Here is a 15719-nt window from a genome sequence, read left to right as displayed (position 1 = left end):
TCAATATGAAGTGTTTTGATTAAGTGGATCTTATCAGAACAGAACATTCTAATTTTTCATTTTGAAACAACTTTTCATTTTCACATTTATTTTATTTTATACAAATTACTTCACTAATTACCAATTTCAATAGTAATTACCAATTACCCTTAGAATGCCAATCACCAGTGACCAATTATTATATTGCTTTATTATTTTATTTTATTTTATTTTATTTTATAATGTAAACATAATTATTAAATCCCATTTTAATATAATATAATATAATATAATATAATATAATATAATATAATATAATATAATATAATATAATATAATATAAGCATCAAACATAAAAATATTATAAAATAAAATAAAACAGTCAAATTGAAACTAAACATTTCAGTTGATCTGAAACAAAAAACCTGTAAATTTCATTTAATGGAAAATTTCAAAATTCTATCTTTGTTCTGATTCAGAACAATTATTTTTCCCAAAATGTCAGAATTTTCCTGGAATGGAAATTCTGAATTTCAACCAGTTCTAATTTATATCATTTATGTCTATCTTCTAATTTAACTTCATATTACTTCATGAGATAATAATAATACCCAACTCTCTTTTAACTCTTAATCAATAGAACAAAGCACTTTACAAAGCAGTAAACCACTATTCCCATTTTCTCATACTTCTCACTATTCTCATAATGGATTGAAAAAATAAATTCTTCCCATTTGTGCATCATCCAAGCTGAAGAATTGAGTCTGCAAATAGGCTGATGGGCAAGTTAGTTTCTGCTACCTCACAATATTTATGAACTCAGACAACTGCTGCATATTCAAACGGGATGCAGCCAGAGTCACAGCTTTGTGTTCTGTTAGCTTTTTAAGCCTGGTCTATACTAGGGGGGAGTGTCGATGTAAGATACGTAACTTCAGCTACGGGAATACCGTAGCTGAAGTCGACATATCTTATTCCGACTTACCTCTCGTCCTCACGGTGCAGGATCGACGGCCGCGGCTCCCCCATCAACTCCGCTACCGCTACTCGCTCCGGTGGAGTTCCAGAGTCGACAGGGAGCTTGTTTGGGATCAATTTAACGAGTCGCGATATATCGATCCCCGATAAATCGATCGCTGCATATCATCCAGTAACTTCAGTTTGGAAGTTTTACAATCAGGAAATTCAAAATAATACTGTGCCCAACTACACAACTCAAATATTGAATTACAAATAGTGAATACTCATAGCAAACTGTGGTGAATGACCCATAGCTGGAAATATGTTTGCATAAAGTACTTATTAAATATTCTTGAACAGTTAACAAATTCATAAAAAATGAAATCTGTTCAAGGCAAATTTGTGGACACAAAAAGGGCCTACATTTGTGAACTTAAATTCTTCACTGAGTATAGCTAGCCCAGTCCTTAATTAGGCAAAATTCCCCATTACAGGACTCAGTGAGAATTTTGTCTGAGTAAAAAATTGAGTAAGGACTTCAAGAATTGGCCTACTGATCTCAATGGGAATAAGAAAACACTCCAAGTGAAGTTCACAGACCTGATTCATCATTGTGTCACTGCAATTTTACACTGGTGTAATTCTATTGAGTTTAGTGTAAAACAGGAAAAACATAATGGTCAGTCAGGCCCTACAAGTCCATACTCCTGTAGTGCTTGAGATATGTGTTGTGAGGCCAGAGCTTTTCAGAAAATGGACATTTAAAATTCAAACCGAATCAGCTCTCTAGTTTTATCCTTGGAAAGAGTAACTCACTGCTGGTTTTAATTCTTGTCTTGAACAAAAAGACTAGAAATAAAGATTCATGTAGCTGGCTATTTCACATACACTTTACAACAAGGAACATTGCTAGCCTTATGTTCAGTGTCTTTCATCAAGGTGTGATAAAATGCTTCAGGAAGGAACAGACTCCTTCATTCTGCTCGGGTTTGGAATGCACTCAAGCTCAGCTCTATCCAGTTTTAGTAAGGGGCAGCTCAACTTAATCCAATAGATCTCAGGGGCTCTCTCACCAGCTGGGAAAGATTAATAGCCAACTTCATCCAGTAAAGTATACAGCATAAACAATGACATAACATATTTTTTTAGCTCACAGGCCATGATGTATTTTAACCTGAAAAATTTTCCTAAATCTGCTGCTGTTTTCTAACCCAAGTCTGCACAGAAGCCAGGGCCGGCTCCAGGGTTTTGGCCGCCCCAAGCAGCCAAAACAAACAAACAAACAAAAAGCCGCGATCGCGATCAGTGTTGGAAAGTCCTTCACTCCCAGGCGGAGTGAGGGACTGTCCGCGGAATTGCCACCGAATACCTGGACGTGCCGCCCCTCTCCGGAGCGGCCGCCCCAAGCACCTGCTTGAGAAGCTGGTGCCTGGAGCCGGCCCTGACAGAAGCAAAACATTTCCTTTGTGGAGGTGAAGGAAGCATCACTGGATCGTCATAAATCATTTCTCAGATTATATCCGTCTGGTTTACTTTAATGTTATCTAGGGAGTATCAGTTTGTTTTAGGGTGAAGAAGCACCAGTCACAGCCTGGTTTGGAATAGTAGCATGGCTGTGGTTGAATCTAAGGCAGTATATAGACCAAGAGGAGGAAAAGCTAAGTGAAGTAGGTCAAATTTTTAAAATCAAGCTCATTTAATTGTATATATATATATTTGTGCAGACTTAATTTATGAATACAGATATTCAATGCATGCCAGGAATCTGGTGCTTGTGTGTGCAGATAACCAGTAAGGCATCTGACTGGCATACGAATATCTGTTTGTGCATGCATATCAGGTATCTGCAGACATCAGTCCAGCACACTATGATGGGGTGTAAATTCTGCACAGACATCAGAAAGGTTAAGGGAACCCAAGAGTGCGAGTAACCTCGCTGATTGCACCTGGGGAAGGTAGGGGATCGACTTAAAAGAGGAGAGAGCAGGTGAGTTGGGGAACAGACCAGGGTATAGGGTGCAGTGAGTTTTCTCTCTGGAAAGGGGCCTGATAGTCAAGGCCGGATTAACTCTCCTCTGGGCCCGGGGCTATTAGATTTTGTGGGGCCTGTGTATACAAGTCTTTTTCCTGGGAGGGAGTGTGATGCCGGAGGGGGCTGGGGCAGGGGATTGGGGTGCAGGGTCTGGGAGGGAGTTTGGTGCAGATGGGGGCTGGGGCAGGGGAGTAGGGTACGGGGGGGTGCAGAAGCAGCCAGTCTGTTCCTCAGGTGAGCCTGAAGACTGAGGGACGATCAGGAGTCACTGAGGAATAAAGGCCTACCTCAAACCCTAGGACAACTGTGCCAGACTGAGTCAGTGCGGTGGAGTGAGGCACAGGAGCCTGTGGACAATTGCAAAAGTATCTAAGTAAAGCACAGGTTCATCTGTGAGGGAGACGGTGGCCAGCTGAGCTCAATTGGGTCTGAAGATTTAGTGGTCTTTATATTTCTGTTGCACTTGTTCTAGGATATGGGCCCCAGAAGAGGTCATACTCTTGAAGGCGATTTGCCCAGATGGTCAGGCCACTCATAAGGCCGGATTTGGCCGAAGAACACAAGAGGCAAACTGAGGTAGTGCTGCTGCTGTCTCACAGCCAGACATGACAGGGCACACTGAAGCCACAACTTTTCTAGACAGACAAATGTATGTGCACAATTATGCCCATTATAAAGTCTGGCACTAAAGGACAACTTTCTCAGCTGATACAAATGGGCAGCATTCATTGACGCAGTGCAGTTTTATCCATTCACACAAGCGGCGAATTTGGCTCTCTGGCTCATGATAAATCAGATACAGTATGCAGATTACTAAAGAAAAGCAGTCTCAAATATATTAAACGCAAGCTATTGTACTAAATAAGAACCCATGGGGAAAATATCCATATTTTCTTAAGGCAATTTCTACTACAGGGGAGAGCACAGCTCTTCTGCTGCTATCCAACTTGTTCATGCATTCCCATTCTAAACTGCTGCACTGCATGCAAACCAATTTACACTGTGAGTTTAGGGAAGTGATTAACACTGATTAACACATGATTTCTATGGGCCAAATTTTCCAAAGTGGCTCTAAATATGTGTGTTCTCCCCTTTGTATATGCACATGTGTGCACCTGTGTGTACAAACTAGTGAGACTCACAATCACCTTATCTGCACATGGAAATGCTCGTCTGTGGGCAGAAATGACTAGGTATTGGAGCAAGCAGAAGGGTGCATGTGCAACTTGGACTGAGCAAAGTTAGAGGCTACTTTGGGAGTGCTGCTTTGTGAGTGCTGCTGTCAGGCCACCCTGGGGCAAAGAGTTTCTGTCCAAAACATCTGTTCTTTCCTCTCAGTGCATCTCTGAATGGAAAAGCCAGAATTTAGCCCAAAGTTTCTGAAATCAATTTATATAACATACATATACTTTAGTAGGTAAAGAATCCACTCAGTTATGCCCATATCTACAGAAAGGTTAATACATAGTCCTGCCTCAGTGCAGGGGACTGGACTAGATGACCTATCAAGGACCCTTCCAGTCCAAAATTACTATGATGCTATGAAAGGGACAGTAGCTTTTTCACAGTGCACAGTAATATTCTACAGAAGTTCAGAAGATGTGAAGAAGAGTGTTTCCAGTTGAAACTGGAGAGGATATCTGTTCATTTAAAACACTGTCATGAGCCCTTAAGACTTAAAGAAAGCTTTGACTTCTAAAATGAAAACTAGCGAGTGATTTGTGCATTAGGGCTTCAGTTCCCAAAGCTTTTAATCTGGCAACTATCCCAAGCCGAGAATTCGCTTTAAAAGAAAACAGTACCTTTGGACTGAAACATTATAAGCCAAGTTTCACCTTGGAACAAATTCTTTTGTCGTAAATTCCTAAAAGTAGGGTTTCCTAGTGGAAGTGAAGATACCACTTTAACAGTATAAAGGCTGTATGGTGACGTGGCTATCGTTGCTTACCTTTTGCTCTTCATATGCTTCTTTCAGACAAACATAGTTTGTAAGTGCTCGCATTGCTATTGGCAGCTTCCCAATTGCCTTCAGATCAATCGGTTTCTTGTGAGCCGAGATAATAAGTGTATTCATCCACCAGTAAGTTGCCTTTGAGAGCAAATTGACAAATGGCTGAAGAAATCTCACACCCAGATCCTGCAGGTCTTCAGGTGGCTTTACTTTCTGAGGGTTCATAAAAAATACATACCTCTGCAGAGGAAAAAACATAGTATGTTCAGCAATTATATTCTTTCACAGCAGTTTTTAGTTAACATAATAATATATTGAGTAAATTCTAGGGCTGTTGATTAATCGCAGTTAACTCACGCGATTAACTCAAAAAAATAAATTGCGATTAAAAAAATGAATTGCAATTAATCGCAGTTTTAATGGCACTGTTAAACAATAGAATACCAATTGATATTTATTAAATATTTTGGATGTTTTTCTACATTTTCATATATATTGTATTCTGTGTTGTAATTGAAATCAAAGTGTATATTATTTTTGATTACAAATATTTGCACTGTAAAATGATAAACAAAAGAAATAGTGTTTTTCAATGCACCTCATACAAGTTCGGTAGTGCAATCTCTTTGGCAAGCTTACCTTCCCAATGAGCTAAGGACACGTGATGAAACAAAGAAGAGTAAAAACAATAAATGGGGAAAAGAACAAGGTGCTCATGGGCTTCCCAATACAATTGGCCCCCTAAATCCTAACCAATGAAGCAGAGGAAGGAGAAGAAAACACAAGATGTTACCCAATGACAATGGGTGAGAGGGCAATTCCTTCCTGACACTAAGGCCCTGATCCAGCAAACATGTTTAATTTTAATCATGTGAGCTCCGATGGAGCTACTAATATACTTAAAGTTAAGCATGTGCTCAGCTGGAGTGGAGGCTAAATTTGGCAATCCAGGCATGTGAGAAGGAGTCACTTCTATTTCTATGTTTACTCCAAATACCACTGATGTCTGTCCAGTCAAAGCCTAGTAAAGTGACACATACCCTAACTCGAATGACATTGATCTCCACAGCCATCAGCAGCCCATAGAGAATGACCATAATTCCAGTGATGCAGAAGCGTAGCTGAGAGAACGTCACACCATCCTCACAGTATCTGACTAGCTTGATGGTTTTTGTGACAAAGGCCATTATCCAGTAAAGAAAGAGAGCTGTGAAACAAACAAACCAACCCACATCATTTTAAAAAGGTACTTTTTAACTACACAAGTATCACACGAGTATCACATCAGTATCCAGCTGCTCAAATTAGGATTACTCTGAATGTTGCATCTATGCAGCTGTAGTTGCCATGTCACAGGGCCCAATCCAGTAGTCCCAGGGGTTGTTAGCCTTCCTACGTGGGGGTCAGAGTTGTGAGACTTTTCAAGATGGAAGGCAGGGCCGGCTCTGGCTTTTTTGCCACCCTAGGCAGAAAAGCCACCCGCCGCCCTCCCCCACAGCGCGGCAGGGAAGGGCGCTGAGCCCGGCTGGGGCTCTCCGCTCTCCCCGACCGGCCGGAGCGCCCTGCCGCGCCGCCCCCCTCCAGGCGCCGCCCCAAGCACATGCTTGGTGGGCTGGTGCCTGGAGCCGGCCCTGATGGAAGGTCTTGGAGAGTGAGAGACTTGCCCTGCACTGTTTCACTGAGATATTTTTTTTTCTTTCTTTGGCCTTGAGCTTGCAATTGGATCTGCTTGGACAGATCTCTGCACCCAGGCACAGCCAACCTGAAGTCCATGGGGCTTCACACGGGCGCAAAGGTCCAGCCGAATAGATCTAATTTCAGGTCTGGGACCTTTATTTGTTATTTTCTTTGAGGAAAATAAAAAATACCTTGCCTGGCGAATACATAGTGACCCTTTGGGTATGGAAACCATCAGAGTTCAAAATTGCAGATGTGCTCTTAGAGGGCATTTTTTGAAAATGTGGTCTGTAAAGTTAAAACTAAAACCTGCCTCTCAGTCTGTGTGAATAGTCAGCCAGTTCAGACTGTTAAGCAACAGGTAGTGTTGGGTGTACACACCCCTTATGCAATCTCCAGCAACCCCTACCCAATTCCTTTGTTTCGACACTGTAATAAAAACCTCTGTGGCTGCAAGTTTCAGAGCCCAGTCTACAGACTGGGGCTTGTGGCACTTACACTACAGCACTAAAAATAGCAGTGTTGACATTCCCACTCAGGCTGGAGCTCGGGCTCTTTAATTCACCCACCTCTCCGGGTCTCAGAACCTAAGCTCCAGCCCAAATGGGAACAGCTACACTGCTATTTTTAGCCTTGTAGTACGAGCCCACCTCAGTTGACCTAGGCTCTGAGACCCAGAGCCGTGAGGTTTCTTTCAGTGCCTCCTGACTGGGACAAACATGGTAAATAGTCGGCAGCCATATTCCTTGAGAGCAACCTGAATTCAGTCCCGCTGGAAACAATGGGAGATGGAAGTCACCTTTACTATAAGAAACCTCACTGTCACCTGCAAAGGATGTAGGGAAAAGGTTGTCAGCTTATCTGAGGGCAGTCTGTAGCCTGAGACCAATTGAAAGTACTGAGAGATAGTAACCATTTTGAATAAGGGTCAGATTTTTCCCAGAAATCATGAGCAGTGTTAAAAAGCCACATTGTAAAACTCATGATAAAATCACTGGAGTTGGCAATTTTCCATTATACTCCAGTCCACCTAGTCAAGTGTCAGGGCCGACTTCAGGTTTTCTGCCACCCCAAGCGGCGGAAAAAAAAAAAAAGCTGATCAGTGGCACTTCGGCTGCAGCTGAATCGCGCCGTTCCATTCTTCGGTGGGAATTTGGCAGTGGGTCCTTCACTCCCTCTCTTCCTTTTTGGTGGCACTTCAGTGGCAGCTCAAAGAGGAAGAAAGGGAATGAGGGAGCCACCGCCGAATTACCGCCGAAGACCCGGACGGGCCACCCCAATAGCGGACGAAGTGCCGCCCCTTTGTATTGGCCGCCCCAAGCACCTGCTTCCTTAGATGGTGCCTGGAGCTTGCCCTGTCAAGTGTGCAATAATGTATCCCAGAGAGAAAAAAAGTAAGCAGAAAATTTCTCCCTGGCTTTTCATGAGTTTCATAAACCTTCTCAGGGTCAGAAAGTTTATTTTGAAAAATTATGGAACAAACCAGTGGCTTTTTGAAAAACAGCAAAAATAAGATAAGCAACTTACCTAGCAGTAACTTTGGAAAGTTAGATGTTTCAATATTATGGTAATAGACAATAGCTGTGGTGGCAGCCACAAATCCCATCATAGCTGGCAGGAAGAGATGCAGGTGACGAGATTTCATATTTCTGAAAAGAAACCAGAAATACAGTATAAATGCAACTGGATTTAGTGTCTTTTTTCACTTTCATATTTGTATAAGTACATATGAATTGAGTGTTCATGGTGGATTGAAGTCCTTCATTCACAGCACAGAGACACTATGGGTGGATGTTATGCAAACTTCCATAACAGCCAGTGACATTTTTTGAATGTCGATTTTTCAATGAAACTTTTTGTTGAAAAAAATTGAATTAAAAAGATTGGATGCACGTTATCATTTTTGTTCTGATTTTTTGTTTGTTTGTTTGTTTGTTTAGTTTTGGGGGGGCTGGACCAGTTATGGAGTGTTTTTAAAAAAAAAGTAGAAAAGTTTGAAAAAAGGGTATGCAGTTTTGTATTAGTTTTTGACCAGCTCCAATTAATAATCAATCGTTATCATCATCATCTCTTCTGGGTCAAAACTGCATAGCTTGTGTGATGGGGTCTACAAAACCTCTGGCTAGACAAGAAAGAGTTAAAGAGCAGCTGTGGGTTCAGGTCGCTCCGCCTCATGGCACCTCTGAAGCATGCCAGACTTGGAGATGGAGCCTTAAAAGGGAGAAGCCCCCAGCTCAGAGGTCCCCAAGGTGGGGAGGTGGAACGATCACTCATTCTCAGGTTTCAGAGACAAGCATAGCAGAGAACCAGCTGACTTAGGTGACTGTGAGCACAGAACAGTAGGATGGCTGGCTGAAGGATTCTGGCATGACAGAAGGGCGGGTGCTGGTCTTTATTTCTGATAATTAAGTGTCCTTTCCTCAGTTACATGAGGGAACTGGGACTAGGGCCTTGACCCAAAGCAGACCCCTGCTGGGAAGTGAGCCTCCCAAAGAGAAAGCAGGCTAATGTCGGAAGTAGCACAGGGAAGAAGAAAGTGGTCTGGCAAGACAGATCTTAACTGCTTGGTACAAGGGTCCCTGGGCTGGAACCCATGGCAGGGGAAGGGATTTAGTTCCCCTACAGCCTTATTAGGGAAACTAGTGTGAAGACCCCAGACACAAGGGATTGGAAGGACTATTGTGCCTTGACCTGATGCGAGGTTTTGGGACTATTGGTTTAAAGCCCTCGTTTACCCTGGAAAGGGTGAGACTAAAGTGACCTGGCCAGATGGCCAAGTCACAAGGCGAAGAGGACCACCAGTGGATTGGACAGCCAGTTGGCTGGACTACAAAGAGAATAAACAGTGCCATGCTGCACCTAACTACAAAGCGGTGCATTGGTTGGTGAGTCACTTAGTCAGAGAGGTACAAAGGTTCTAGAATATCTGATCTCGGATAAATCTAAAAAGTGGAATGTAAAAGGGCAGGGGACACAATCATTGGCGATGCCTACAAGAGAAGAAAGAGCATTGCTACATCCCTTCGAAATGCTCTACTACTCTAGTTGAGAGCACAGTGATGACTTCCTTAGAGACAGAATATTCTGTATCCATGTGCAATACATTCAGCTGTTGTCAGCATTTTCATGCTATGGTAGCTCAAAGGGGGACAATAAAGTGCTAAATAAAACTGCTTCACCTTTATCCCTTTAAAAATTGGGAAGCTTGTTAAGCAGAGCCCCTTCTCTTTAGGAAAATTCTTTACACCTCATTAACAGACTTGCCACACTATTAATGCAACTAGCTAGACTCTGAAGCAGACACAGTCACTTACGCATCTGAAACTATGCCCTCTGCTATTTCACAGACATGTACGAACAGGAGGGTGAATGTCAGAATCCACCGCAGATTGTGTCCAGGGAAATGCAGCCATGTGTTGTGATGGATCTGGACTTTCGAACTTTGGCTACCCCAGCCTGCAAAATAAAATTAAAAGAAGAAAACAAGATCACACAGTAAGTCAGTGGTGGAACTCAGGAGTTCTGGCTCCTAATCCCCATACATTGGGGAACAGAGTGGACAGTACACCAAAGTGCAGTGGGAGGCTGTGATGGAATGCACCCCTGCATTCACATCCTACACACCATTTTAATAATCTTTGTACAGAATATACCTTGTGAGGTATCATTTGAAAACTAATAACTTGCTGGTCAACCATATCGTGGTGAAAAGTACATCGCAACATTACATTTAAAGTTATAAACAGAAGCTGAAATTACGACTGAAATGTGTTTACCAGACAAGTCTCAGGACTAGGTAAATCTGTTTCTTAAAGACAAAGGACAAGCTGATACCCCTAGCCAGGTGCCATCAAAATTGAGGTGTAATCACCTATAAAATGGCCATTCTTTGGCAAAGAAAGGGGCAGGAACAAACAGAGCTGCATCTTAGCAAACAACAGCATGGAACCTCTTTCACCATCACACTTTTTGTTTCCATCCTCACAGCGAGTGTGAACTTTATCTAGGGGTAAACTGCGTGAAAATGCAATTTCAAAGGGTGACTGAACTATAAAAGTGAGGGGCAAAAACACCCCATTATCTTTGCCTATCCATCTCTCTCTTTTCCACCTAAGAAGACAGAAGAAACAGCCTATGGAATTTGGGAGCATGTGATAAGAGTTTCATCTTGAACCTAGTTTGTTAAGTTTAGAAAGGGTTTTATCTTTATTTCTCTTGTAACCATTTCTGATTTTAATGCCTTCTACTTGTACGCACTTAAAATCTATCTCTGTCATTAAATAAACAAATTTTATTCTTTAATTAAAACTAATTCAGGGAACTGTGTGGGTAACTCCTTTCATGGCAGCAAACTATTGTATATTGATCCCCTTAGAGGGGCAATGGACCTAATATATATCTGGACTGTCCAGAAGAGGGCTGGACAGTGCAGAACACATGTTTTTTGATGGAAATCCAGGATTGGGAGTATGTTGGGGTCACTCTGCAAGTAGTAACCTAGGCTGCTAGAATCCAGACTGTGGCTGGTGTGTTACTGATTGGCTGTTGGGATCAGAGTTGCTGGACTAGGGCTGTGGCTATACACAGACACTTAGGCTGTGACCTGCATGCTGCTTGTGAGGAGCCCAGGTTAGGAGCTACAGCAGCAAAGCACTGTGAGGCACCCCACATTGCACAGCAGATGTGACACAATCCCACACTGCTCTGGATTGCACACCAGAATGTCACGAAGACTGAGATGGATTCATAGATTCTAAGGCCAGAAGGACCACTGTGATCATCTAGTCTTACTTTTTGTTTAACACAGACCACAGAACTTCCCCAAATAATTCCTAGAGCAGATCTTGTAGAAAAACATCCACTCTTGATTTAAAAATTGTCAGTGAGGAAAATCCACCACGACCTTTGGTAAATTGTTGCAATGGTTAAGTACCCTCACAGTCAAAAATGTATGCTTTATTTCCAGTCTGAATTTGTCTAGCTGCAACTTCCAGCCACTGGATTGTGTTATATCTTTGACTGTTGGACTGAAGAGCCCATTATCTAATATTTGATCCCCATGTAGGTACTTATAGACTGTAATCAGGTCACCCCTTAACCTTCTCTGTGTTAAGATTAACAGATTGAGCTCATTGAGTCTATCCCAATAAGGCATGTTTTCTAATCCTTTAATCATTCTTGTGGCTCTTCTCTTAACCCTCTCCAATTTATCAACATCCTCCATGAACTATGGGCACCAGAACTGGACACAGTATTCCAGTACCAGGCGCACCCGTGCCAAATTCAGAAGTAAAATAACCTCTCTATTACTCAAGATTCACCTATTTATGCGTCCCAGGATCACATTAGCTTTTTTGGCCACAGTTCATGTTCAGCTGATTATCCACCATGACCCCCAAATCTTTTTCATTCAATGAATAGACTTACAAGTCCTGAATGACCATATCATCTTGTTCCTACTAATCAAAGAATGGGAATGGCAGGAAAGGCAAGAGCAAAGGGACAATAAGAAGACACTCAGTAAATTCTCCAAATGCTATAAAATTGTTATCTCCCTCCCCTCACCCTCAAGATCCGGGAAGGATATAACTACCTTAGTCAGACAATGCTTATTATCCTCATCCCAGGCCTGCTGAGGATTATCATATCCTCAATGAGCTCTCAACAGCTCCAGATCAGTCTCATCCCCCAGAAGAAGTGTCCAAAGACCAAGGGAATAGGACTAGGAGAAAGCTGGGCCATCCTGAAGGCCACTCTGTCTGAATGTGAGGCTATCCACATGCCCACCTCAATGAAGTGACAGTGAATGTAATCTGCACACAGTATACACCTGAGTAGGGCATGGTGGTCAGAAATAATTGCTGCAGGTGGTTCATCTGACATTGCACATCTGCTTTATTGCCATTTAGGGTGACCAGATGTCCCAATTTTATAGGGACAGTCCGATTTTGGGGTCTTTTTCTTATATAGGCTCCTATTACCTCCCACCCCCATCCCGATTTTTCACACTTGCTGTCTGGTCACCTTATTGCCATTGCAAACACACTCCTCTCTGCAAATGGAGGGATCAAACCTGGAAAGTCTAGTCTTTGTCCCTCACTTCCTTCATCTGTAAATTAGAGATACTCATCTACCTGACAGAGGCATTCTTAGGCTTACCTTATTTATGTGTGTAAAGTGCTTTGAGATCCTCAGATGGAAGATGCTATAGAAGTGTGGAGAATTATTATTGTTAAACAGTGCTGTCTGTTTCACAACAATATCCACTTTTGATAACTTTGTGCAAGACCCTTTTAAATGAAACTGCTTTTAGACAGAGAGATTTAAAAAAATAAATGACCTTCAGTCATCCTCTCAGGCCTGAGAAGGACTGAATGGGATGAAAAGAACTGTTGTACTCCCTTTAGTTACTCAGGGTCTCTGGAAGCATCTGTCATTGCAAAGTCCATTACATATAAAAAAGCTGAGCAACGTTTGCGGAAGGTATAGAGAGTTCTGCATTGTTTCTGTAGTGGTGAGGAACATGGAGTTGTGTGTGTTAGAACAAAAGATGAGCAAACAGGTTCTGATTAAATAAGAACTAAATTGAAATAGTGGAACTAAGGACAGGTCTACACTATGGGGTTAAATCAACGTAAGTTACACAACTCGTGTTTACATTGCACTGGGTCGATAGGAGAAACTCTCCCGTCGACTTAACTCAAATGAACATAAATAATAAATTTAAATGTCCCTAAACAATGGGCCAAAGCCTGAAAGGTACAGAGCATGCACAATTCTCCTGAAGTCACCGGGAGTGTAGAGTGCTCAACACTTCTCAATATTTGATCCATTGCAATGTCAGATACAGTACCTTATATATATTCACCTATAAACCAGCTAGCGTATAAGACACCACCTAATCCATACATACTGAACTAACAAATATTAGCAATCAACATATCGAATAAATCCTCTCCTTTAAAAAGCTTGCCTCAAACTCCTCCCACTTGAGTGCTTCTAAGCTTAGTCTCATGAAGCTTTTCAAGGTGGACCATGTTTTCTTTACTTTCGGTACCATTTCAGAATTTTTTTCAATCTCACTTGCCTCATTAACGATGATCAGTGGTATAAAGGCACAGATATAAAATCTAACAGGATAAAGCTCATCAAGCTATTAATGACTGTGTGTACAAGAAGAACATATAAATTAGGGCCATTGCATTATCAAAATAGTTTTAGGGATGGATTTATCATCTCTTATTCGTATTTACAAACACTGGCATGAGAATGAATTATCCTTTCTGCAGTGCTTCACATAATTATCATACAGACAGACCTAAGATGTAAATTTTGGAATAGCTCCAAACTCCATCAAAGTTCAAGGACAGATCTAATGTCCTAACTCTTATAATCTAAAAATAGAGACAGACCCAAGCTGCCAAGTTCAAACCTGGAGACAAACTTCTCCAAAGTTTGAGAGAATTTGGATCTGGTTTTCTGGTTAGATTCCATCATATAAAGGTGGGCCCATGTTGTAAAGTTCAGAACGTGTACCCAAAATTCCAATAAATGAAAGACGGTTGACATTAACTCTTCTGGTTCAGGCCCACCTTTGCATTAATCTCTCTTCAAAATGCCCCCTCTTGACTGGATCTCCATTCCATCTCTTCCTCATGATGTCTAAAGTAATGCAAAATATCTAAACTGAATGTATTGCACCAGTCCTATATCATAATAAGGCCCCAGTTCTGCAAACATGTATGCGTGCTTGACTTGAAGCATATGCATGATTGTTTTCAGGATTGGGGGCCTATTGCTGGATTACTCACCAATAAACAATATTGGAAAGGTGATAAATAACAGGAAGACATGGGGAACCAGGTTGAGGGCATCCACGAAGCAGACATTTTTTAGGACGCCAGCACTGATGTCATAGGCAGAAGCGTTGTCATTACCACAAAATGCGGCCTTCATTGCTTCCAAACAGCCTGATTGTTACAAACTAGAGACAAAACACAAGAGGAACAAAAAAAGTAAAAAATCCAAAGTGATCACCAAAGTTTTTTACATTTCTTTTAGCTAAACACAAAATTAAAACAGCATCATTGAGGCTTTTTTAGTTATGAGCAGACTAAATAATTCAAAGAGAATAATTTATTAGACATACATAAACTCTGATCCTGCAAACTCTTATGCACATGCTGAAAGTTAACCTAAAGTGTGCATAAGTGTTTCCATGATCAGGGCTTTATTTACTATTAAAAGTATCCACTGAAAACATACTGCAAATAAATGTTGATCTCCATCACATTCATGAACAGCTCATTGCACATATTCAATATTCCAAAAACAAAATGGAGATGGTCAGGAAACCAAAACATGTTTTAAAACCTTGTTTCCATTTTTCATCAAAAATTTCAATGTGCCTAAAGCTAAGCACATGTGTAATTGTTGGTTGAATTAGAGCTATAGAGTCTCACACCACAGTGACACACAGACACACAGACTGTGTCTTCTGCAGTCTCCCTTCTTAGGATTTGTTGTTCCACGGCTACAGTGTGAGCCCTCTACCTTAGTACTCATTACCATTTATAACAGAATGAAGCAGGATTGAAAATGAAATGCCTCCTTACAGATTTCTTTCCCTCCAGCATATGCACACTAATTTGTTACTGTAGGATTATTCATGAATGCTTGGTTGGTGACATTGTTAATTCTTTTAAAATATAATTTTTTTAAAAAATTAAAGACATTGGGGGGAATAACCCACAAAGTCCCTGATTCAGCCAAGCATATTTGCTTGCACATAAGTACTTCACTATTCAGCAAAGCACATGCCAAGTTCCCATTCAAGTCAATGGGACGTAAGTACATGCTCATGTGTCTTACTGAATCGGGATAATAAAAAATTACTCGGACTACATAAAATGTAAGAAAAAACAAGGTTGGTTGAGTTTGGTGGCTTAACAACAGGCCAAATCCCGCTTGCCTTACTCACACACATAGGGCTGTTGACTTCAAATGGCATTATTTGTGTAAATAAGGCAAGCATGATTTGGCTCAAGAATCTCCCTAGGATGAACACAAACATAGCATTTTTAAAAAGAGTACATGCGAGTTTAAAGGGACATTGCGAGC

The 15719-nt window shown here is 41.4% G+C and overlaps 1 protein-coding gene across 3 annotated transcripts in view; it reads right to left on the bottom strand.

The window, feature by feature from the left end:
* Positions 1 to 15719, bottom strand: part of ABCC9 (ATP binding cassette subfamily C member 9) — a 123794-nt gene that overhangs the window by 97552 nt on the left and 10523 nt on the right. For all 3 annotated transcript variants that reach the window (XM_034782678.1, XM_034782670.1, XM_034782687.1), the window contains exons 3-7: positions 14411 to 14583; positions 9914 to 10055; positions 8127 to 8248; positions 5963 to 6129; positions 4920 to 5162 (exon numbers count right to left, since the gene is read on the bottom strand). In XM_034782678.1, the coding sequence (XP_034638569.1) occupies positions 4920 to 5162; positions 5963 to 6129; positions 8127 to 8248; positions 9914 to 10055; positions 14411 to 14555 (819 nt within the window). In that variant the 5' untranslated portion in view covers positions 14556 to 14583. The remainder of the gene's footprint in view (positions 1 to 4919; positions 5163 to 5962; positions 6130 to 8126; positions 8249 to 9913; positions 10056 to 14410; positions 14584 to 15719) is intronic.

The sequence above is a fragment of the Trachemys scripta genome, chromosome 1, assembly GCF_013100865.1.
Source record: "Trachemys scripta elegans isolate TJP31775 chromosome 1, CAS_Tse_1.0, whole genome shotgun sequence".
NCBI lineage: Eukaryota > Metazoa > Chordata > Testudines > Emydidae > Trachemys > Trachemys scripta.
The sequence above is the reverse complement of the archived record's forward strand: the minus strand, read 5'-3'. Positions and strand labels throughout refer to the sequence as shown.